This window comes from Mus pahari, chromosome X (assembly GCF_900095145.1).
Source record: "Mus pahari chromosome X, PAHARI_EIJ_v1.1, whole genome shotgun sequence".
NCBI lineage: Eukaryota > Metazoa > Chordata > Mammalia > Rodentia > Muridae > Mus > Mus pahari.
In genome coordinates this window covers 89,697,520-89,723,234 of record NC_034613.1, presented here as the reverse complement: position 1 = coordinate 89,723,234, position 25,715 = coordinate 89,697,520, and the positions used below count along the sequence as shown (strand labels likewise).

The window sequence follows — 25,715 nt, the reverse complement described above, 5'->3', positions numbered from 1 at the left end:
TCTGAGTCTCTGTATGCTGAACTGAATGGTCCCTTATGAAACTTCTATCTTTGTAGTTCATGAATGAGACTTATCTGTACTCCTGTGTCAACAAATACCACTCTACCTCTGTCCCAAGGATAAAAAAGAAGCCTTCATCTTTTTTACCAGATGATACTGGGCTCATGTTGATGGGATAAATGGACATGACTCTTCAATTGAAACCGAACTAATTTTAGAGAAGCCAGTGCCTCCAACAGTGCCAATGGGGTGGCTGATAGGGTTTCATGTCCATGACTTAAAGGCAAAACCATCCAGCTTTCCATCTTGTTCTTTCTACCTTGGTGACCGGTAAAATGTATGTTGATCTGAGTGTGTAGGAGCACATCTGTAATGACGGCACTGCAGAGGTTGAGACAAAAAGGTTGTGAGCTTGAAGCCAGCCTAGGCTACATAGTGAAACCTTCTCTCAAGAAGTATTTCCCTGGGCTCTGGTTGGAGTCAGTAGGCGTCTAGAGATCTGAGATTCCTTGGTCATGACAGAATGAAATTCTTGATTTCCAGTGAAAGCACTTTTTTAAAAATCTATTTTAAACTCCCATCTATAATGCTATTAACTAACACAGGCCAGCCTACCTAGGGTCAAGAGAGAACTATGTAGAAAACCAAAGACAGCAGGCCCTCTCTTACTTGGCCAATCCCTTTCTGTCCCTCTGGATTGAGTCTCTGTGGGCTCTGTGGTTAAAGCACATGAGCTTTGAAGGCTTACAAAAAAAAACTCTTGCTAAGAGAATTTCCAGTCCTGAAAATTTATGATCCTCTAATTCCAAATATGTAACAAATAGGAAGATTTGTATGTTCTGAGTCAGGCTGCAGCTGGGCTTTGGGTATTAGCTACATGGATATGTGCTGAGTTCCTAGGGGAGACAGAGGCTGCTTTGTGAGGAAAGGCAGAACATATTTATCTATCTGACAAAAGGGGCGTGCAACCTAAAATGTGTAATCAATCATTTAGATGTGGATCGCCCACAACTCTCTCCCTCGTACAGTCAAGTTCCATGTTCAAACTTCAGATTTAGACTAGTCTGTGGGCTTTCTTCAATTTCTGATGGACATTCTCTGACTCTAAGACTACTCAGAGTTACAATGTGCTTTTCCAGTGATTCCTCTGCAGTTGGTTTCAATGTTTGATTTGAAGCAAGGAACAAATGACTAGACCTTGCTATGCTTGGCTATAAAGAGGCATGAGAAGTTGACAGTTATAGTTACAGAGAAACCTTTTGATCCTCAGCATCAAGTAGCTCAAGAATGGATTGTAGAGGAAGCAGGTGGATATACGTGAAGCAGGATTGCTTCTATAGATGTGCCTATTTGTGTTGAAATGTCATCCCGCCACAGTCCTTCCCACCTATTGTGGGACAAATGTCTCATAGAAGGATGTTGACAGTAAATGTGCCACGCTGGTCAAATCCCTTTGGCATACTTAAGCTTTCCAGGTGTTATAAACAGGAGGGAACAAGCCTGGATTTAAATTGTGTTATGTCACAAAGTAAAGAAATGTGTTGCTGTTAGTAGTAATGGGCTTGGAGGATTCTATAGTTGGGAAAAGGGTCAAAGAAGGCCATTTATTTAGAGAGGGGGAAATCTCAATGTCCCTGTCTACTGTCAGAATACTATTTGCACTAAATGACCAGTAGCAGGTTCTTGTTTGACCCCCTTAGATCATGGTGAAATGATCAGAATAGAGCTGGCAAGCTCCCTGGGTATCCTCTAGACCGAACATGCATTGAGGTGGGGCCAGCCAATTTTCAACACCCCAACAAATATCAGTGGGTTTCTTCCCTAGGGCAACATCTCTTCACTGGCCTGGAGAATGGAAGCCCTTCCTTCATATCTTTTGGGAATTAATCTTGTGAACTCCCAATCTAGCAAAACAAGAAAGGATTGCCCACAATTTTGAATGATGGAATGAACAGGGATCAACACAGATGGGTGAAAGCCTTTGACATGTTGGGACTTTGAAGATTATTTATTACAATGGTTTTCCAAAACAGTCGGTAGAGGAGCCAAACATGATGGAAAGCAACTTTTAATCCTATCTTCTGGGAGGCTGAGGTAGTTGAATTTCAAATTTGAGGCCAGCCTGAGCAGTATAATGAGACTTAAAAAAATTTTAATATATTATAATCCATTAGTAGGACAAAAAATTAATTTCCATGTAACAGACATAAAATGCATTATTAGAAAATGGCAATTTGTTGTTTCATAGGGATGATTACTGTTTTATGAAATTTAAGATATATATAAGTACTGTATATATTTTTAAATTTATGTAGCAGTTATGAATATGTAAAAAATGTTTTTGTTTTTTTGTTTTGTTTTGTTTTTGGCTTTTCGAGACAGGGTTTCTCTGTATAGCTCTGGCTGTCCTGGAACTCACTTTGTAGACCAGGCTGGCCTCAAACTCAGAAATCCGCCTGCCTCTGCCTCCCAAGTGCTGGGATTAAAGGCCTGCACCACCAATGTTTGTTTTTGAGACAGGATTTTTTTGTGTAGCCTTGTCTGTCCTCGAACTCATTCAATAGACCAGGCTGGTCACAGACTCAAAACGCAGAGATCTGCCTGCCTCACGAGTGGGATTAAAGGTGTGCACCACATGTGCACTCGCGCGCGCGCGCGCGCGCACACACACACACACACACACACACACACACACACACACACACCCCTACACTATATATGGTAGGTATGTGATTAAGTTATACAAGTGAACACTCCACAGTCTGAGTTAAAATCACATTCTCTAGTTCTCTAACTTAGTCAGTTGTATGTCCTTGGAGGAAATGACTCAGTCTAATCAAGATCAAGATAATAATAGCATTGCCACATAGGATTGCTGCTGGTTTCCCTGAATCAATATGTATGAAGTATTTAATGTGCTTGGCATATATAAATATTTGATAACTGCTAACTATCATTATGATTGTATGCCTTGTATGCTGTATACTTTAACATGCTTTGTCTGATCTTATCTGGGAGGAGAGGTTCCTTTTCTTTCTTTTTCTTTTTCTCTTTCTTTCTTTCTTCTTCTTCTTCTTCTTCTTCTTCTTCTTCTTCTTCTTCTTCTTCTTCTTCTTCTTCTTCTTCTTCTTCTTCTTCTTTTTTTTTTTTGGACAGGATATTGCCTAGTTTCTGGAACTTACTATATACCAAGCTGTCCTTGAATTTATGATCCTCCTGCTCCAGCCTTCCAAGTCACTAGAATTACAGGCCTGCATCAGGCTGAGCTCCAGAGACGCAACTGTCACCCTTATTTTAAAGATGAATAATTAAAGGTTGAGGGGTTAGGTGCCTTGTCTAAAGCCATGAACATGAGATTTATGTAGTTATTTGAGAATTGTCTGTGGTGTGGAATAGAAAAGTCCAACACTCCTAATGGGATCTCCTGATGGGGAGAGCAGGAAGGCTTGCTGATGGGGATGCAGTGAGAGACAGAGTGCATCTGGCTGCCTGGGATAATAGGGTCAGTCCATCCCTTGCAGACGTGGGGTGCCTAGTGGGCTAATGAACAACATAAAATATACCTCCTCCTACATTTTGCTTCTGGTGCACAGGGTCACCAGCAAGAAGAGAAGGAACCTGGAGAGGAAAACACCAGGGCATGGTGTTTTTATGTGCGAAGCAGCCAAGAATAGGTCTGCGACATGTGCAGGAGTGAGCTATATGGAAAAAGGAAGAAAGTGTACAGTGGCCAGCCTGCTCACAAAACCAAAAAGGTAGTGCACACCTTTAGTTTGAGTACTTAGAAGGCAGTGGCAAGTGGATCTATGTGGGTTCAAGGCCAGCCTGGCTTACAGAGCAAGTTCCAGAACAGTCAGAGCTACATAGTGAGACCCTGTCTCAAAGTAAATAGGTAGGTAGGTAGATACATAGGTAGGTAGGTAGATAGGTAGGTAGGTAGGTAGGTAGGTAGGTAGATAGATAGATAGATAGATAGATAGATAGATAGATAGATAGATAGATAGATAGATAGGAAGGAAGCAAGCAAGAAAGCAAGAAAGCAAGAAAGCAAGAGTCATGACTAGGAGAGATGACTCAGCAGTTAAGAGCATTTGATACTCTTGCAAATGATGCAAGTTCGTTTCTATCATCCACATGGTAGCTCACTATCACCTGTAACTTCAGTTCTTGTTGATCCAGCAACCTCTTCTGACATCTAAAGGTACCAGGCATTAAGGTGCTACCCAGATGCACATGCAAACAAACGCTCATGCATGCATTTTTTTTCTTCCATATCTATTTGGATAGTGCATTGATCTCTTGATTTATTAGCCCTCGAAACTTCATCAGATGAGCAAGATGGCCTCTAACACTAACTCTGTACTCAGTCCAGTGGTAGGCTGTAGGGCACCAAGTCTTTTCCAAGAAGCTTACAATTTAATTAAGTGACCATACTTGATTTTGTGTGAATTGTAGTAACAGCATGATGAAGTTGCTTTTAAATTAATTGTGTTGGGTAATTCATAAGTAGGATGAGGTAGGGAGCAGTAGGGGGAGGGGGAACTGGGCCACAAAACTGTCATGTAGCACAAGGACACTGATTGGGGAAGAAAGTGCAGAGAAGGGAAGAGCTGAATAAGAGGTGGGGGAAGATACTTTGATCCTTTCCTAACTAGGCAGCAAGCTGCCTGAAGAGTCTAACATGTGGGCCAATAATTTTGGCCACGCCTCACCTTGGGAAAGTAGTGAATTAAAATATAAGCCTTCATCTTCCCAGAGAATGATAGGAAGAGAGAACAGTGAAGGTGCTTTCAGTTGCTTGACATTCTGCTCTAGATATGCTTGAGATGTCCTTATATGAGAGCTGTATTTCAAATTAAGATCATTATCACTCCTCTTGCTGCTACTATTGCTAAACAGATGTGGTGCCACCAATGCCACCAGCATTATAAAGAGCCTACACCTTCCCTACTAGGATCACAACTGAGTAAGTCCTGACAACTATTTCTGAATCTTCCATTCTAATGTCTAGGTGGGAAGTTCCCTGGACCAGCCCCTCCCATTGGGCTTGGTTACTGGTAGCCATTTGCACCTCCCTTGTAAGCCAAGCCTCACATGTGCATAGCAGGAACACAGGCATTCACTGGTTTTCCTCCTACCTGGTAAATTCCAGAATGTTGAGAAATTCATAAGAACCTTCATAAGCCATTGAGTCTGATACTTTATTATACTGGGAGAGGAACTGTGACTCAGAGAGAGACATGGGACCTAACAAGGATCCCACTGTACAGCAGTGGCAGAAATGTCACAAATGCATTTCACCTAGTTTAGAGGTCTGTGTGCATCCCCCCACCCCTCCAAAACCTTCCAGTCACTTGACCTGTCTGTCACTCAAGCTGTTGTCAGATTGAGCCTGCAGGATTCCTCCAGAAGAGTAAATCCTCAACCTTAGCAGCCTATCAGAATTCCCTAGGGAGCATTAAAAATACTGGCACCCCGGCTCTATCTCATCAACTGAATCATCATCTCCAAGGGAGGGGTTATAGTTTTTAAAAGCTCCCTAGGTGATTCTAATAGATAGTCAAGATTAAGAATCATTGCTCTGGGGAAAAAGAGCCTGACATCTGTGAGGTAGCTTGAAGGACAGACTCCCAGTGAAGCAGCTTTTACAGACATGGCTCCTTTCAGCCAGAACATTTAGCATGTCCTCTAGTCTGGCATGTGAAATCCCTAAAAGTTAGGTTCACTGTTATCTTCCAAAGTCAAATTGATCTTGTTACTGCTTTCACATCATTACATCTAAGAAATAGTTTACTTTCAGCCATCTTCTTTTTTTTTTAACATCATAAAGACCTCTAAAGAGACTGCCTATCTCTAGTGGTAGGCCTATAAATAATTTGACCTAGTTTCTGGATTTTTCTCAGTGGTCCACTCACAAGGCATATCTCTCTAGCTCCCTTTAAGGGGCTAGTGTTGGGTATTTAAAACTGTCCATCAGCCCCCACTCCCAATTACTTGCTGCTCCCATACATATAGCCCACTTCCTAAGCACCAGGCTGGTTGGGGCAACCAGTAGAAAGCAGAAAAAAGAGTCTTTGAGCAGACTTTGAGCCTTCCCACCCCCCCCCAAGCCTATTCAGCTCTCTATCTGACTATCATGTTGACTTTGAGCCATAATAATGTGTAATGACTTGCCTAGGGTGAGAAAGCAGAGATGCGTGCCTCTCCCCACTCTGTAAGTGGCCTTTCTTTTTTAGAATTATTAAGCTGGGGATACGGCTGAGTGGTATGGTACTTGCCTAGTACATGTGAACGCCTAGATTCAATCCCCAACAGGTCAAAGAAATATTTTAGAAAAGATGAAAGAAAAGAGATATATTCTACTAGTAAACCCAACCATTAGTGAAAATAAGTAAACAAAACAACTCACAGGGCCCATACCCAGATAAAGAGCAATTAATAACTGCTCAGGGACAACCAGTCTTCTCCAGGAAGGAGCCCCCTAATTGCCTATTCAATGCCAAGTGGCCAACCCTAAAGAAAAGTGCATTCAAACAACACTAAACAGACTCAGTAATCTGTAGTTACATATTTATTTATTGTCTGTTATATTACATAATCATACATGTAACAGTAATTAAAGAAAAAGAGCTGGTGAATTTGAGAGTGAGCAGAGAAGGGAGGGGGGACAAGTGAGGGAGAGATCTCTGCTTTGTCACCTTAGGCAAGTCATTACCCAACACTGTGGCCCAAAGCCAACTTGATAATCAGGTGGAAAGCTTAATAGGCTTGGGGGTGGGGTTCAAAGGCTAGAGGGAGAAGATGGAAGGGGGGATGTTGTAGTATTTTAATTAAAAATAAAAATTTTAAAAATCCCTTTCAACTTACATCATAAATCTGTCCTCAAATAATAAGGCAGGTAGGTAACACAAAATGAACTCTGTGGGTCGGCTGGTTTCCTTTCTGCAGAGCTTTGCTTCTGGTTTGTTTTGGTTGGGCATTTTTTGACTTACTGGTCTTTTCCATGTTTGCGTGTTTGTTGGATTTTCATTTTAGTGAGGATTTTCTGGTTTTTTTGTTTTAATATTGGTTTTGGTTACTGGATATTTTTTAAGAGAGAGAGAGAGCTAGGGTACATAAAGGTGAGTGAGTAGGGAGGTGGGGATGATCTGGGAGGAGTTGGGGGAAAAATCAAAATATATTTTATAAAAAAACGTTAATAAAATAAAAATAAAAACTCCTGTTCTCTTGCTCTCTCCTGCTCTTCTCTTGCTCCTGCGCTGTCCCTTCCCCCTCCCTTCCCTATTCCCTTTCCCCATCTCTCCATGTGCTCATGTCTGGCCTCTACTTCTCTCTCTCTCTCTCTCTCTCTCTCTCTCTCTCTCTCTCTCTCTCTCCCTTTCTCTGCCTCTACTACCCTCTTAACTCTCCTCCCCATGACCTGAATAAACTCTCTTATATTATTATTAATAATAATAAAAATGTTAAATAAAGTGAAAAGCAAAAATATAAAACTGGAAGCAATCATTAATGATGTTTGGCAACTTGTAGTCACTTTGCATTTTCAAGTCTTTTATTCTCAGTTTTATTGAGGGTTAATTGACAAATAAAAACTGTAAATAAGCAGGTCTTACAATGTGATGATACAAGTATGTATACATTGTGAAATGATTACCACAATCAACCTAATTAGCACATCCATTACCTCATTACCCTTGTTTGTGGTGCAAAAAAAGTTATGATTTATGCTCTTAGCAATTTCAAGTATATATTGCCAGTACTATAAACTACATTCACTATGTATATATTAGGTCTCTACAACTTACTTACCTTGTAACCAAATTTTTAGCCTTTGGCCAACATCTCCTCATTTCTCCCACCTCTTAGTCCCTGGTTAACACCATTCTACTCTGTGTCACCATTTCTAGATTTCACAGACAAATGAGAATGTCCTCCAGGGTTGTTCATGTTCTTGTCCAAACCAATGTTTTCTTCATTGTTAAGGTTAAATAGCATTGCATTATGTCTATGTACCATACTTACATTCTATATTCATTTATCTGTTGGCAGACACTTAGGTTGATTCCATATTGTGACTGTTATGAATAATACCGCAGCAAGCATGAGAATGTAGATATTGCTTTACACATGTTGATTTTGATTCCTTTGGCTATATACTCAAAAGTAGACATGCTGGGTTGTATGACAATTCTATTTGTAATTTTTTTTTGCAGAACCGCCACACTGATTTTCATAATGGTGGCAATAAATTTACATTCCCATCAACAATGTATAAGGGTTTCCTTTTCTTCACTCCTTCACCAGCACTTGGTTTCTTTGTTTTTTTCTTTTTTAAAAGGGTCATGCTAACAATTGTGAGATTCATTATGATTTAGCTTTTATTGATCGTCTCTGTTGCCTTACGATGTTGGGCACCTTTTCATAAACCTGTTGGCTATCTGTATAACTTCTTTTAAAAAATAGGTCTCTTTAGTTGCTCTTTGAATCCAAGTTTTGTGTTTTGCTATAGTATTACAGGAGGTCAGTTACAATAATCACACATGTTTATTTTTGCTTTTGTGCTTTTTTCCAAGACCAATGTTAGGGATCTTTTCCTCTGTGCTTTTTCGTAAAACCTTTAGGGTTTACAGTTAATACATTAACCTATTTCATGTTAATGTTGTATATGGTTTAAGTTATTATTGAATTTCCTTTCTCCCCCAAGTGTTTGAAATTGAATACATGGCTACACCTGCAGCCCTAATTTAATTCTCTTGCTGGTGTATTTCCAGATATCCCAGTGTCATTTATCAAAGAGATTTTCATTTCCTAATTATGTATTATTGGTGCCACTGTCACAGTAGTTGACCATGTGTGTGTGTGCCTGCATGTGTGTGTGCATGTGAGTGTGCATGTGACTTTGTAGGTTTTCTATTCTCTTCCATTTGTCTGTGTGTTTGGTTTTATATTATTTTACTATTTTAGTTATCAATCCGTACTATGATTTGGAGACAGAAAACATAATGCCTCCAAGTTCCTTCTTTCTCAAAATTGCTTTATCTATTCAGAATCCGTATTTTCTGTGACAAATATTATTGTAATTTTTTTAAAAATTGTTGAATCTGTGTATGACTTTGGGTAGTGTGACCATTTTGAGAATATTAACTCTTCTATCCTGTAAGCATAAAATACCAATTATGTATGTCTTTGATTGCTTTCATCTATGTCATAACGGTATACTGATCTCTCACATTGACAGCTGAATTTATGTCTAGTAATTTTATTGTTTTGTGTCATTGCTGTTATTGTTATTCATTATTTATTTATTTAGTGTTTGGTCATGATGTATGTGTGGGCATGCATGCTAAGGTGCATGGGTGAAGGCTAGAAGATAACTTTATAGAGCCAATTCTCTCCTACCTATATGTGAATTCTGAAGAACAAAATGAGGTCATCTGGCGTTCATGGAAAGCTCTTTTAGTCACTGAGCTATCTCACACCCATTGTTTTGTATTTGAAGTGGTATTTCTATATCCTCTCTATATCCGATTTCTACTCCTTCCTCTACCCACTTCACCTAGAAATATTAACTCTGGGCTGATATCCTGTGGGCATTTAAAGTGTGAAATCAAACTTAGAGTAATAATGAAATCTCTTTGGGCTAGTACTATAGAAAAAAATTTACTATATTCACTTCAGAGGTTCTTATTGGTGTGGAGAAAGTTTGGCTGCATCACCATGACCGTCCCATCAGCCCTTATGGAGCTGCGATAGACCTTTAGTCTGGCTTCCACTTGTAACTGTCCTTCCTCCTCTCCTCTTAGGGCAGCAGCTGAGAAATCTCTTGGGAAGGAGGGACTAAAGTAGGATCCTCAAGTCACGTGGGCTGGAGCTGAGTAGCATCATGTCAGTCACAGGGCAGGGATGATGGCCTTCGGGGAACAGTTCACAGAGAAGCTCCAATCCTGCCCAGTCTCTACGGTTTGGGAAGAGGGAGTACCACCTTTGGGTGAAGTTCATCCTTCCCTCACTGAATTTCTGATTCACTATGAGATCTGCCCTTGTGCCCTTGAAAGTTGAGTCAATGATGGCAAGGCTTGCATGGAGTCTTAGTTTTTCCATCCAACAAGTGGGTATGCTAATACATCTACTATTATCTCTCCATGCAATCATGTAGAGTAAAGCAGGCAAAATTCAGAGAATAGGGTGTCTCCATCTTTCTCCATCCAGGTCCCAACCGTAGTAGTCATTGCTGCAAGAGTTAAAGGCTGTATCTGATATTCTCTAACTCTTACTCCACTTCTCTGCCCCATGTTTAGGTCCATGTTTTCTAGGCCTTAGTGATTAAGATAATTGGGAAGGAAAGTCAAGGTGTCTGGAAAAGGAAAAGACCTATACAATACTAAGACAGACCATGATAATGGGGTCCTGGGATGAGGACCCTGTAAAGAAACAATGTTCAAGGAGACCAATTTAAACCTCAGGCAGAGACTCTCTGCTCCCCTCTTCCTGATTCTTCCCCCGTTAAAGACTCAGGGTCCTAGGTGGGCCTGTGGGTAAAGAAACACCGAATACCATCACTGGACAAAGAAAGGACACAGTGTAAACTAAAAGCAGAACTCTATAGCACTTATAAGAGTATGCTTTGTAGACCTCAAACTACAGAGAACAGAACTGGCTCAAGGTTTTGGCCCCAACACTCTGAAATCTAGCCCAGCATCTGTGCTAAGGTCACAGTTGCTACATGGCAGAGTCACTAACATCCATCTATTCCTAGGAGACACAGAACTCCTCTGACTGCTGGCTGACCTTGGTTTTCATGAGGCCTTGGTGGCCCTGCCAAATCTTCCATAGAGTACAGGGAAGGCATAAATTCTTCCATGAAAACTCCTTTCCTATCCCACCCCACCCGCCCCCTGTCTCCCATGTTCACCCACACTCAGGCTTATATTGCAGTCTTTTGTCTCTCCGAGCATCCCTCACTATGTGATCTCATCTCCCTTAATAAATTCTCATTTCAAAGTCTATTTTATGATATGCTTCTCTGAGGTCCCAGACTACTAATACAAACTCTGATCAAGCTGAAACTGAATACATTGGCTAGAGTCTGGGCCTGCACCTAGGGTTTTGTACAACACAAAGCCTTGGGCCAACTTTAGAGAGTAGTAGGTTTTAAGTCACCCTAAGGTTTACAGAAACATTGTGAATTACCTAATGTACTGCTCTACTTTACTCCAAATCACTCGCTGAGACAAATACATTTGCTAGTTTTAAAACAATTATTCATGTGCTTTACATGTTATGTGTTTTACATTTTGTCTGCATGCGCATCTGTTCATAATGTACCTTCCTGGTGCCCTCAGAGGCCAGAAGAGTGTGTCAGGTCCCCTAGGACTGAAGTTTCAAGATGGTTGTGAGCCTGCATCTAATTCTCTTAATGCTAAATCATCTCTCCAGCTCCCATGTTTTAAAAAAATGCCCCAACTTAAATTTTCTTCTGTGTATTTTTGTGGAAGATGTTTTAACTTCTTTTTCTTATATAGTACCAGCTTTATTATAAATAAATGACTTCACATAAAAAGTTCAAATGGCAATTACACTTAGAATTACTCATTTTAAAAGTTTCAATGAGTTATGTATGTATGAATGACAGTATAGATGTACAGCATCCAAAAATTCCAGAAAGCACTTAGACAATTAGTATCTTGGAATCCACAGAACAACAGTGTACTGAAACTGAATCCCAGACAAGTGTTCCTGTATCTCCAGGAACAACGGGCATCATAACACAGGCATTACTGACCCAGCAGTTCATAGTTGGTCATGGAACTGCTAAAGTTAGGGTCACATTGTTTACTTTGAGAGGAAAAGGATGACTATTGTCCTCCCTCTGTTGAGAGTTGTCACTCAAGGTACTCACATCATGTCCATTCATTTCCAAAGAGATGACAATTTCATCCTCTCCACAAAGCAAGCCACCTGGAACTTATGGACGCTATCCAAACTTGCTCTCTAATTACACTCAGATAATAGAAAACCATTATTTTCTTGGAACATAAATCTGTTGACCCCACAGGAAACAACAGGGTAAGAAAATCTATAGTTGAAGCTCAGCATCCTGGTTACAGAACTGTTATTTCCCAAGTGTATGTCACCAATTCTAATTTCTATGTTGTTACAAAAGATCTTTGCAGTCTCACTATCGACCAATCATCAAAAAACACTGACATCACTGCTGGTTCAAGTCCAGAATTCCGAAACAATAGAAAAACAAGAGAAAACCTGCCTAAGAGCACAGTTAACTTCATTATGCAAAACTCCAGGATATAGCAATCATGGGGAACAGGAAATAGCTCTTATTTCTTCCTCCCCTTTTTCTTTTTCTTTTTCATATATTGTTTTGTTTTGCTTTGTTATTTTTTAGGCAGGATCTCCCTATGTGACTCAAACTGGCCTGAAACTCACAACCCTACCAACAGCCTCCTGGGTGCTAAGATTATACAGGCATACACCACCACACCTGACTAGAATCTTTCTTTAATCACATTGTAGTATTGTCTGAGATATACTCATTTTCTCTTGCTTTCCACTTGGGATCAGAATTCAGAGAAATTGAACTCCTATTTAGCCACTAACAAACCCTATAACCTTGGATAAATACCTTTGAGGTTTATGACTTTCCTTCTCTGGACCTCATAGTTTTGGATTTTTCCCCTACAACTTTTGTTACCTCAGTTATGGTCTTTAAAACTTGTGTGCTAAAGGGTTTCTAAATTACAGATTACAATGGTATGTTGGGAACCGGAGAGGGCAGAAGCCAATAAAGAGTGGGGGCAGGTGGAGGAAATGGATGACAGTGAGGAGGATGGAGGGAACGGGGGATAAGAAGGAAGGAGAGGAGAGAGGATGGGAAAGAGAGGAAAGAACAGGAGAAGAGAGGAGAGGAGACGAGACGAGAGGAGAGGAAGAAGAGAAAATGGAGAGGGGGTCTCAAAAGTTAAACATCCTGTGTGCCCTGCCTCCAGCTTCACCTGGCAGCTCCCTTACATGCAGTGCTAGGCAACACACATGGTGAACTACTTTGTAAGGAAGCTCTTTCTGGAGTTGTCTCTTCTTTACCTTGCTGATCTGCCCACAACAGTTCTGGGAATAAATAACAGATGTAGATAGAGATGACATGCAGATATAGATATATAGACATAGGATAGATAGGCAGACAGACAGACACATACATACATACATGCATACATACATACATACATACATACATACATACATATATGATACATAGATAAATTGATTCATAGATACATAGATGGATAGATATATAATTTAGATAGATAGATAGATAGATAGATAGATAGATAGATAGATAGATAGATAGATAGATAGATAGAAGAGAGACAGACAAACAGATGGATATGGAACAGATATATGACTCTAGCATACTGAACCAAATCAAAGAGCTTATAAGGTTTAAAGGCATTCTGGTCCTTAGCTTTGTATTTCTAGAAACTAACCTGAGAGATTTAAAACTCAATCTGTTCCAAGTCCTCCTATGTGGGATTCAGTCTTAAATCCATCCTGAAGGACATTAGGATGCTTTTTATTCCAAACTACAACTCCTCTAAATCTAACTCTGCCCCCTACTGTGGCCTTCACTTTCTCCCATTTGCTCTTATAAAGGTTTACCTTCTCCTGAGCCTGGGAGCTTGGGCCCTCCTCCTGTACTTTCTTTCTGCCTCTTTTCACCTTCCTCGAGGTCTTTTTTAAAGGTTCTGAGATAACCTGAGTTTGAGCAAAAATGTTTCAGACATCCAAGAGTGAATAGGAATCATTGTTACTTGAATTTTCTAGTTCCCAGGCTCCTCTGGGGCTTTGGGTTTCTCTTCACAGAGGTTTCTTGTTTCCACCTCCCAAGTGTTAAAATTTCGTCTGGAGCCTTTCATTCTGGTTTGGTATACTTATTCCAGCACATTACAACTCTTACTGAAACTTTTGCAGATCTCTGCACAGTGAAGGAGTCTCACCAGCCTAGAAGACCACAACTTAAGAGAAACAGAACTAAGCAGGAGACAGAAAACTAGTTGTTCTTAGAATTAGGGTGTGGGAGATACCATTCCGAAATTCAAAACACCCACGAAGAAACTAAAACAAAGCTCCCACAAGAATTAATGTTCCTCAGAAATACCATCTCCAGGCTCCACACGGGGATCTGACCTAGGAAATCTGAAGTATTTAGATCCATTTCTTCTTCTGTCTTGTATGACAGTAAGTGACAATGTAGCGGGAGAGACTGACCAGAACTGCTGCCAGTAAGTAACCTGAACAATTCTCTTCTCCTTTAGAGACCTATACTCAAGTGATGTGGGATACTTGTCTTCATGACAGAAAAAGAACGAGTGCATTAAAAGACAACTTTCACATAGATTTTTTTTTAAGTCCTGGAATTCATAGTAAGAAAGAAACTGAGGCAAGAAATTAAATATACCCAAATGTGAGTGTAGGATTCTCAACGGAGAATCATGATTGTCTTTATAGTAGGCATATGTGTTTTTTATGACTTCTCACATATGTATTGCTTTTTATGGCTTCTGACAGGGTTACTATGGAACCGTTTTGGTTTTGGTAAATGGAATCAGACATTAGTCCTGATGTGCACTACATAGCATTGCAGCTGATACGGCAAAACCCTAAGTCACAACGGTTGTAGGTAAAGTTAGAATGTTTTTATGCCTTAAACATTTTTACTTATCTTGGAAGCAAAGGTTTGGTGTTAATTTTAAAATCTCAGAAAATATCTGGGAAAGCAAGTAAGGCCATATTTGACAATTACATTAGCTTAGACTTTGTAGTGGCTTACATGATGTATGACCCCCATAATCTTGGACATTTGAATACTTGGTTTTCAGTTAATGGGTAAATTTTGGAGGTGTGGTCTTGCTGGAAGAGGTGTGTCACTGGAGGCAAGCTTTGAGGATTCAAAGCCTCGAACTGTTCACATTTTGCTTGCTCACTCTCTGCTTTATGCTTGTGATTCATGATGTAAACTCTCAGTTACCTGATCTAAGTGCTAGGTCTGCTGCTTGTTGCCACAGTCCCCACCCTGACAGACTCTTAACCCTCTGAAACTGTAAGCCCAAATAAACTCCTTCCATAAGTTGCCTTGGTCATGGTATTTTATCACAAGAGTAGAAAAATAACTAATACAGGCCTAAAGCATGGTTCATTGCTATTTCAACATAAAATATCTCTCTCCAAAGAAATATTACTTTTATGTCAATTTTTTTCACAGCAAGTGTTGTTAGTTGTACTGAAATTCTTTGTGTGTATATGGTGTATGTAGATATTTAGAGGCCAGAGGTTGACCTCAGATGTCTTCCTCTATAATTCTCCACCTTATTTTTTTTTGAGACAAAGTCACTCACTAGTCTGAAACATGCCAATTTAGGTAGACTGGCTGGCCAGCGATTCCTCCAGACTGTCTCCATCTCCCCAAAACTGGGATTATGGATGTGCTGCTGTAGCCATGTTTTACATGGATGCTGGCTAGCTAGTTTATGTCTTCATGCATGCACAACAAGCATTTTGCCCACTGAGACATCTCCCCAGCCCATTATGCTAAATTCTTGATTCTTGACCAGCAATAAGCTTCGATCAGATTCTTTCCCCCTTTTCATTTTCCCTTAATGTTCTCTGTATTTCTATTCTTCCTCAAAATCAGATGTAAGGGCCTTCATTTATTTATGGCGCAATTTCTCCACATATAAAATTGGAGTTAGACTCAACTGCCTATCTTTTAAGATGATTGTGAGCCTGGGGAAGAAGAGATCTGAATAATTTGAAATTGTTCAGAAGTCACCAGGGACACAGATGGATGGGTAGGAAAAATGCAATGAAAAAAAGTCAGCGGAAGTTTCAGTAGATTAACAACTGTCTCCCTCACACCAGAGTGTTCTTAACTTTCTATGATTTTTACCGAGGACTTCAGAGTGCAGAAGGGAGGTTCCACGGATTTGAAAATGTTTCACTTTCTAACTTCCAGCTGCAAGGAGAGCCTGCAAAGGTATGCATTCCAGTTTTGTAGCTTTGGTGATGGTGTCAGAAGTGAGGAAGACAATGGGAAATGCATATCAAGTTACTTCAATATCACTTAATAGAATTTTTTCTCTAAGTCTAATTTTTACAGTTTATTAAGGTATAATATACAACAAACAACACATTATATTTTCGTGATTTGATTAGTTTTGACAAATATATTCACCCACTAATTCAACTCAGTAATAACCCCCAAAAGACTCTTCGTGCTCTTTTGTAGTCAGTCCTCTGTTGACCATCATCCCCAATCCAAAGCAACCCCTAATCTGCTTCCCTCACTATAACTAAGTGGCTTTTTAAAGAATTGTATGCCAGTGAGATCATATGGTATATATTCTTTTATCTGGAGATTCTTGACATAATTATTTTGAGATTCAAAATAATGTGTGTAGTCACATTTTATTTAGTTTTCTTGTTTGTTTGGAGTTTTAGAGAGAAGGTCTTGCTATGAAGCCCAGGCTGGCCTAGAACTCACAATCCTTCTGCCTCAGTTTCCCAAATGCTGGAATTACAGGTGTATGCCACTATGTCCAGCTCTCACTTTATTGCTAATTTTCCCTATTGTGTAGCTAAACCACAGTTTGTTTTTTTTATTTATCTATGCATATGCATTTGTGTTATTTCCAGTTTTGGGCCTATTAAAAATAAAAGTTCCCGGTACAATTAATTGCAGGTCACTTATCAGTATTTTTTTTTTATTTTACAGATGACTTCTATTTTCAAAATATTTTTTTAATAGCAGAAAGTGACTTGGCAAATGTTGCCTTGCTGTTTCTTTTTTGTACTGAAGACTATTTTTGGAAGTTTTTGTTGTTGTTGATATTTTTATTCCCTTTGATGTTGTTACTCATTGTTGCACCTCCCTGAACACTGTGAATGGGTTTTGAAAATCTGTAGAGAAAGACATTCAGCTGAACATTTAAGACTATGTTTAAAGATTTGTCCAGGATGAAAATGAAAGACCCAAAATTTTCTTGTAAATAATGGTATTTCTTAAAACAAATCAGTAAATATAATACCAAATAAAGAATTTCTTTCTCTTAAAGAGAACATTAAAGCCAGACAGTGGTGACACATGCCTTTAATCCCAGCACTTGGGAAGCAGATGGATCTCTGTGAGTTCAAGGCCAACCTGGTCTACAGAGTGCTTTCTAGGACAGCCAGGGCTACACAGAGAAACCCTGTCTCAAATTTTTTTTAAATAACATTTATGAACAGAAAACTCTGTAGTGTAGATTTAATGATGGTTAGTGACAAGTTGGCCTTTGCCTTTTCCATCTTGGCAAAGGCAGCCACAGATTTTGGATGTAGAAGTATGTCTCTCCAGTAAGGTAGCAGATTATGTCATGTCTGTCATTGTCATTGGTCCTAACAGCTTCTACCAGCTTAGCTGGAGCACTCTTGTCTTCTGAGTTAATCTGCATGAAGGCAAAGGTGGATACATGTTTTCCTGTAAAACAGACACCCCAGCCTGGCCTTCCCCCTTGGACTCAATCTTGTAACGCAGAACAAGCAGCAGGACCACCAGGTTTATGGGGGTCCACATCATGTGAGACCACCGCCAGCAGAGTCTTCATGTTCTCCACAAAGGTTGTGACAATATTGACCACTGTTCAAAGGATAGATGGTCTCTTAGTGGGGATTTCCTTGTTCTTCTCAACGTAGGCCCCACAGCCTCTGCTTCTCCTCCTGCTTTGTCTCTGACCTGTAGCTGTGGAAAAGCTTAGGGATCTGCTGTTTGACTGTCCTGGGCCTATGTGAACCAGTTAACCATAGAAGGCAATTTTGGAAAGCCCTTTGTAGCTAAAGCCGGTAGTAATGGGGACATTTGACAAGGCAGATGAGGTCGCTTTTAGCCTAGGTGTCTTTTCCAATGCCAGGTTCTTAGGCCTTTTCTCAGACAGGATTCACCACCTTTCCTGGACTCCTACTTCCACACAAGAGCAGAGACGGAAACCACCTTCTTCCACTTGGCTTTCTTTCAGTATCTTGCTTAGTGGAGAAGAGCAGTAGTAATTTCCTTTTGATCTCATTGACCTTGATAAGGGATAGGGACTTCACCAGATCCCCAGAGACCAGGAGACTGTGAGTAGACAAGTGACAATCTTAAGGCAGCTTTAGAAGCATTGCACCTGAGAATATGGCAGCATGGGGAACTCTGGCTCATGGCCAATGGAACCTTTCATTTTAGGAAAATGCTCCAGAGAGATTGTGGAGTGTAAATACTGTTAACAGGATATGTGGTCCTCCGCATGGCAATGGTTGTACTTTCACTCTACTCTTATTTCCTTAATAAAATGTAAAAGGGGGGGTCCATCCCATAATCAGCTACCAAACACAGACACTATTGCATATGCCAGCAAAATTTAGCTGACAGGACCATGATATAGCTATCTCTTGTGAGGCTATGCCAGTGCCTGGCAAATACAGAAGTGGATGCTCACAGTCATCTATAGGATAGAACACAGGGCCCGCAATGGAGGAGCTAGAGAAATTACCCAAGGAGCTGAAGGGGGCTGCAACCCTGTAGGTGGAACAACAATATGAACTAACCAGTACCCCCAGAGCTTGTGTCTCTAGCTTCATATATAGCAGAAGATGGCCTAGTCGGCCATCATTGGAAAGAGAGGTCCCTTGGTCTTGCAAACTTTATATGCCCCATACAGGGGAACGTCAGGGCCAAGAAGTGGGAGTGAGTGGGCAGAAGAGCAGGGCGGGGGGAGGGTATAGGGGACATTCAGGATAGCATTTGAAATGTAAATGAAGAAAATATCTAATAAAATAATTTTTAAAAATAATTAAAAATTAAAAAAAAATAAAATTAAATGTAAAATGGCAACATGGGATATTTGGAGATCAAGGGTGACTCTTCAGACCATGAAGAAAATGTGTCTTCAGATATTTGCCTTGGTGTGGGAAGGGGCAGCCTCGAATAGGGAATCCCAGCAAAAATCTTTGCCCTGCACTCTGGAATCCCTTCATATGTCCTACAGAAAGAATTACTATAGATAAAGGCAAGAGTAGATACCCTTAAGAAGCATTGGCCGTGAACCACAGAACCACTACAGGTTCTGGGGCCCTTGTCCAACTTACAGAAACTTAGCCTGGGCCTCAAGGAAAGCTTGTGCTTTCTATTACTATTCCGGGCTTCAGGGGAAGCTGGAGGTGGAACAGCCTGTTTGGTAGGCCCAAGACAGTCGCATGTATGTGCCAGGACAGATGCCTCTGGAAGGCAGGAAAGGGTTAGATGGGTCAAAAGGAGATTTAGTGAAGAGCACACTGTAGTTTTCTTCTCCAGCCAACTCTTACACCGGGGAGATCATTCCTTAGAGCTGCAGTATATTGTTCTCTGCTTGCTGCAAGTTTCTGAGCATGTACAAGGTAGCCAAGTAGTCAATGAAGGAGCAAGATAAAGGTGGGGAGGATATTGGGAGCCGGAGCCCCCAGAGCTGCCCAGGCCACTAACTGATCTGCTTACAATCATCAGAACTTCCCTCTCTGGGCCCTCCCAGCCCCCAGGGAATGAGAACTGTTCTGCTCTCCTGGATCAGGAAGAACAAGACTTCCTTACCTGCTGGGAGAGGGCTGGTGAATACCACCTCCAAGTAGAGGGGAGAAGGGAAAGCAAGGGGCCAAGAAAACCATAGACCCAGCAGGCAGCACCATTCCTGGGGAAAGCCTAGGAAGAAGAGGGCAGACTTCATCCAAGGACCCCAGGGTTCCAGGAGCCCGGATGGGCGGTGGATCCAGAGTCCATACCCTCCTCCCACCAATGCTTCAAAGCCCTGGTGCTTGTGGCTGGTGTAAAGCTTTTGCTTTCATTGTCTGAACAAGATTTTTCTAGACCTGCCTCCTACAAAACAAAGAAAGCCAAATAGCTGCTCAAATTGCAGAGTCCCTCCTCATTTTATACTCTCATGTATGTATCTCATGTTGTATGTGCATGGGCACACAAGTGTTTCAACATGCTCATGGAAATCAGTTTGAAGGAGTTCATTCCTTCTACATGTGGGTCCTGGAAATTAAACTCAGGTGGTCAGAAATGTTAGCAAGTGCCTTGGTCTGCTGAGTGATCTTGGTAGCCCCAAATTTTTTGTTTTATCCATGTATTTACTTGTTTGGAGATATATATAAAATCTATCTATCTATCTATCTATCCATCTATCTATCTATCTATCTATCTATCTATCTATCTATCTATCTATCTATCTAATCTATCTGTTTATCCATGTATCTATTTATCTATCCAAGTATCTGTCTATGTATCTATGTATCTATCAATATATTCATTTATCTATCTATCTATCTATCTATCTATCTATCTATCTATCTATCTATCTATCTATCTATCTACCTACCTACCTACCTATCTACCTACCCATCTATCCATCCATCCATCCATCCATCCATCCATCCATCTATCTATTTATCTGTCTATTTCTTTTACATAGGGTCTCAAGTAACCAAGACTGACCTTAAATTCTTGTTCCTTCAGCAGGCATGCACCACCACACCCACTTTTCCTGCATGTATTTTATTTGGTGTCTACAGCTGCTTCCAGTGCTTCCATTATGTATGGCTGTCCTCACCACACACAGTGACTCTCTTGTGCCTGATAAAAGCAAATTTGCTGTTTCCCAAGATACTTTACCAGGCTTCACTTTTGCCACAGATACTCTTAGATTCCAGTCCAGGGACACTAGAGGCACAATAAAACACTTACCAAATTAAAGGGAGTTCTAGTTCATGATAGTGCAGGATGTTGATCTAGTGTAAAGGAGAGCTGCCATGGATTTAGCATTGTCTGGAAGCCCAACCTTTCTCACAGTAGTAGTAATTTGTGACACATACATTTTAGTCAGTGGCTATTATTTTAAGACAGTTTTCTTTTTTAAAACATGCATTGAAATGTGATTACTATGGTGTTGAATATTGTCAGTTTGGCAGGATCTAGAATCACCTAGGAGACTAGTCCCTGAGCATGTCAGTAAAGGATTATTTAGATTAGGTTAACTGGGGTAGAAAGTTACACCTTAACCATGGGCAGCACAATAGCACGAACTAGGGTCCTGGGCTGACTTCCCCACCATGATAAACAAGACACTAGAACTGGGAGCCAAAATAAAACTCTGTCCCTTGAAGTGCTCTTGTTCAGGTATTTGGCTACAACAGTGAGAGAATCAAGTGCTACAATTCCCACTGTAATTGTATTGAGAAGTGTTGGAGGTGGTTAATGTTCCTCTTGAGGGGCTGTGTTAACTCTCGTGGTAGTGAATTCTTGTTCTGCTTGGACTGGATTGGCTACCATACAGCACAATATTAGAAAGAATGTGCACCATCTCTTCCACACATGCTCATTTGCCCTCCGTCTTTCTGCCATGACACAAAACAGCTTGAAATCCTTGCCATATGCTATTGCTATGCTCTCGGACTTCTTAGCCTCCCAGAACTATGAGCCCAGATAAATTTCTTTCCTTCATAAGTTACTCTTTCACACAACGTGTTATAAGAAGAAAAAACATAAATGCCTAGGCTCTGCATTTTTTAACCCATTCTGTCAACCTATATCATTTTATGGTCAAGGAACAAGTCAAGTCAGACACTTTCCTACTATAAGTGATGGGTTTCATCCATTTAAACAAACATTGCCCCCAAACCTACTTCACTATGGATGAATGGGCAGTGTTAGGGGACAGTGGAATAGAAGGGAAAGCGTCTGGCTGATGGGTAAGTGATTTGAGTTCTAACTTTGAAGGGGCCACTCAGTCACTATGGTTTTGAACAAACTAGTTCTTGAGTCTCTATTTCTTCCTGGGTAAAATACAAACGGTTCTCGAATTTTTCACCCTTCGGTATTTTCTCTCCCAAGTCATCTGTTTCTCCATGAGTTTGTCTACTAGCAAATACAGCAAGGATAATTCATTTCCTGATTTTATCAACTGAAAGCAATGACTGGTTAGCAAACAATAATGACTACCATAGCCAGAAAGATGCTGCAGCGAGCCTGTGCTGCTTGCTGCCTTATCCTAGGTCAACCTAGAACTTTGTTAAGAAACTTTGCTTGAAGAAAATACTCAGACCTTCTCCTCCCCTTGAGTTTCCCCTGAATATTTGTACCAGTCTCAGTGAGAAGCCGCTGTAGTAGGTGGTTCTTAAGCTCCAATCAGCCCCCACGGGTGCCCCAGCTGACCCCTGCTTCCCTTGCCTACCATGTTTTCCTTGCTGCCTTCTAACCTGGTCCCTCAGTTTCTGCTGTGCTGCTGTAGCTGACTTCTAAGCTGTTGCTCAGTTTTAGACCTTTTCTATGTTCTTTCTGCAGTAATAGGAAACTTACTGAAGTGTGGACAGGAATCCAGAAGCCTCTTAAAGGCAGTCAAGAGGGACCCGAGCTGATGCTCTGTGTGGTTGGTTCAAGGTCCAGCTCCAATGCCTTTCAGTTTTATTGTCACATAGTTCAGGTTGTTAAGGGAGGGCATGCTTCCTATAGGTTCCTAGCTTACCCAAAACAGTATGGTCTCCTGAGCGATATTCTCTCCTGAGATTTAGAGACATAGAAAACAAAGGAAAAAATGAAGTGCATTTTGGATTTGAAAGTGGAAACTCAGGGTGAGGTGCCAGTTTAAAGAGTAAGCATGTTTGACTTGAGAACTCACTCACTCTTCCAGGCTGGACTAGGATGCCACAGACTCACACCGTTACTTCCCAGAGGCTGAAGACCTCTAAGCGTGTCACCTTCTCTTCTATCTTCCTTATTTTCCCATCTTTCTGTCACTCCACTACCTGCTGAGGCTCAGCTACAGCTAGAGAAAGCCAAGCTGGACGGCGACAAGAGAACTTTAAAACTAACCTCATAATAAGGTAGAGAAACCAAGGCCCAGAAGACTAAGGAACTTGACCTTGGCCATATAGAAGATAAGTGTTAATGCTCACCACTAAACTAGAAATGAAAAGGGAGCTTCTAAAACAAAAAAGAAGGGTTGGGTCCATGTAGCTCAGGAGTATGGAATGAAGCCTGCACTCCATCTCCAGTGTTGTGATGAATACATGAATAAACAAGTAAATAAATAAAACATTATGTCCTTGGTTAGTGTGTTGAATAGCATGCAGAAAGCAGGTCACAACCCACAATGTGGATTTTGCTGTACCATCTAGAATTGTTTGGAAGGTTCCCCATGCTATCACTCAAAGTATCTTTCCGAAACAGAAATGCTACCTCCTGTTTTGCAACTTGAAATCTGTTTGTATTTAATTTTCCAAAAATAAAACCCTAGGTAAGGTCCTGTGGGAAAAGGGCTCATGGCAGGCCCTAAGGGAGGTAGCTCAGGGATGACAATTAAGAATGCCCCCAACCACGGGCTTTGGAAACGACACAGTTTATAAAACAGCCCAGTTTGCATGCATTATTCTTGATTTTTCCCGATGTTCTACATATGCTCTCATCTACACTCCATGGCATGGACATCTGACTTCATGGCTCCCCATCCCAGGATCCCCCTCACGAATCTCCACAGACTTGGTAAGATTAGATCCAAGCACACCACTCAAGTTCCCAGGTGACCAACCCAGCTTCAGTTTTTTCTACCCAACCCTACCAAAGCCATCAATATGTACTGCATTTACATGGTATACTGTTTACATTCCACGCTTCCAAGCCATTGTCTGTGTTGTTCAATCTAATTGGAATACCGTTCCACTTTTATGGTAATTGTTAATGACCATTTTAAGGAATTGTTAAAAAAAAAATTTCCCTAGCAGTTAGACTGCCAGCAGCAGTTGTAGATTTCAATTTTTCTACATCTTCAACAATACTTGTCACTGTTTTCTTTAGTTGCTATCCTAATAAATATGAAGTGTTACCATTTTTTTTTTAATTTGCAAATTCTTAATGACGTGGACATTTATATATTTTCTTTGGGAAAATGTCTATTCAAAGTAGTAGTATTGAGTAGTATTGGTGCTGGTTCTTCTTTGAAGTTCTGGTGAAAAATCTGCCCTAAAGCCCTCTGGTTTTGTGGTTGTTTTGTTTCTCTTAATCAGGAGACTTTTTTACTGTTTCAATCTCATTGCTGGTTATGGAGGTTTTTAAATAATTTATTTTTTTCTTGTTTTAATTCTGGTATATCTTATAAATCTGCAAATGTATCCATTTCTTTTAAATTTTTCCAATTTAGTGGAATAAAGGGTTTAAAAATATATCCTCGTGATTTTCTGAATTTCATTAGTATCTATTGTGACATCTTCTTTCTTGCCTAATTTTATTAATGTTGGCCATCATTTTCTTTTGCTTAGCTTGGCTAAGAATTTGTCAGTCTTATTTATATTTTGGAAAAGCCAACTTTTTGTATCATCAGTTCTTATGTTGTTTCCGTTTGTCTCTGTTTCGTTCATTTCTGTCCTGGTTCTGATGCTGTCTTTCCGTCTACTGCTCTTGGGCTTGTTTAGCTCTTGTTTTGTCACCATTACCTATTCGTTTTGACGTACACAATAAACTTTTCTCTTAGTACTGCCTTCGCTGTGCCCCTTTGATTTTTAGTTTTGATATATTGCTTGCTCCTTTTCATTCAGTTCTAGGATCTTTTTAAATATCCTTGATTTCTTCAGTAATCCACTCATCATTCTGGAGCGTGCTCTTTAGTCTCCGGGCATCTGCATACTTTCTGTGATTTCTACGGCTGTTGATATTTAGCTTTATTCCATTGTGGTCAGATACAATAGAGGGAGTTATTTTACTTTTCCTGCATTTGTTGAGAGTTGCCTTGTGCGCACTCAATTTTGGAGAAAGATCATGGGCTACTGAGAAGAATGCACATTCTTTAATGTTTGAGTGAAATGATCTGTAGATAACTGTTGGGTCCGTTTGATTTTTCTATGCTATTTTATAAAATTATCTTTTAATTTTTCTCTCATACAATACATCCTGACCACAGTTTTCCTCCCTCCACTCTTCCCAGCTCTCCACAACCTCCCCTCTTCCCCAAGATACACTTTCCCTCCATCTTCCTTCAGAAAAGAACAGGCCTCCGGGGGACAACTAAACACAACAAAACAAAATACAAGACAAGGCAAAATCCCTCACACTGAAACTGGACCAGGTAACCAACAGGAGGGAAGGCGTTCCCAGAGCAGACAAACAGTTTCTCCAAAAGGAGTTCCATAAAATTACCTATGTAAATGCATGCAGAGGACCTGGTGCAGACCCATGTACACCTGTGCTTACTAGTTGTGGTGGCTTACACTGGTAGGATTTCTGAAATATGTGGTATGTGGAGGCAGGAGGATCATGAGTTTGAGGCCAGCCTGGGTTACACATAAGCCTATTTGATTTACAGTATTGTTTTTTTCTAATATTTGTCTGCCCAGTTTCAGTTTGAATGACCTGCCTATTGGCAAAGTGGAATATTGCAGTTACCCACGATCACTGTGTTGGGGTTAATCTGTGATTTTAGAGCTAATCATGTTTCTTTTTTGAAACTGGGTACACCTATGTTTAGTGGGCAAATGCTGGTGGATTTTTCCTTTAATGAGTATGCAGTTTCCTTACTTATCTCTTCTGGTTAGTTTTGGTTCAAAGTCTATTTCGTCAAGTATTAAAATAGCTATACCTGCTTGATTCTTTTCTATCCCTTTATCTTAAGGTG

The 25,715-nt window shown here is 40.4% G+C and overlaps 2 protein-coding genes across 2 annotated transcripts in view; one reads left to right on the top strand and one right to left on the bottom strand.

Annotated features, from left to right (window-relative positions):
• Positions 1-25,715, top strand: part of Slc16a2 (solute carrier family 16 member 2) — a 118,110-nt gene that overhangs the window by 25,078 nt on the left and 67,317 nt on the right. The window lies entirely within an intron of this gene.
• Oosp4b (oocyte secreted protein family member 4B) lies at positions 11,911-12,287 on the bottom strand. The gene is given in 2 exon segments (XM_029534192.1): positions 11,911-12,170; positions 12,173-12,287. Coding segments are annotated over 2 exon segments (375 nt in total).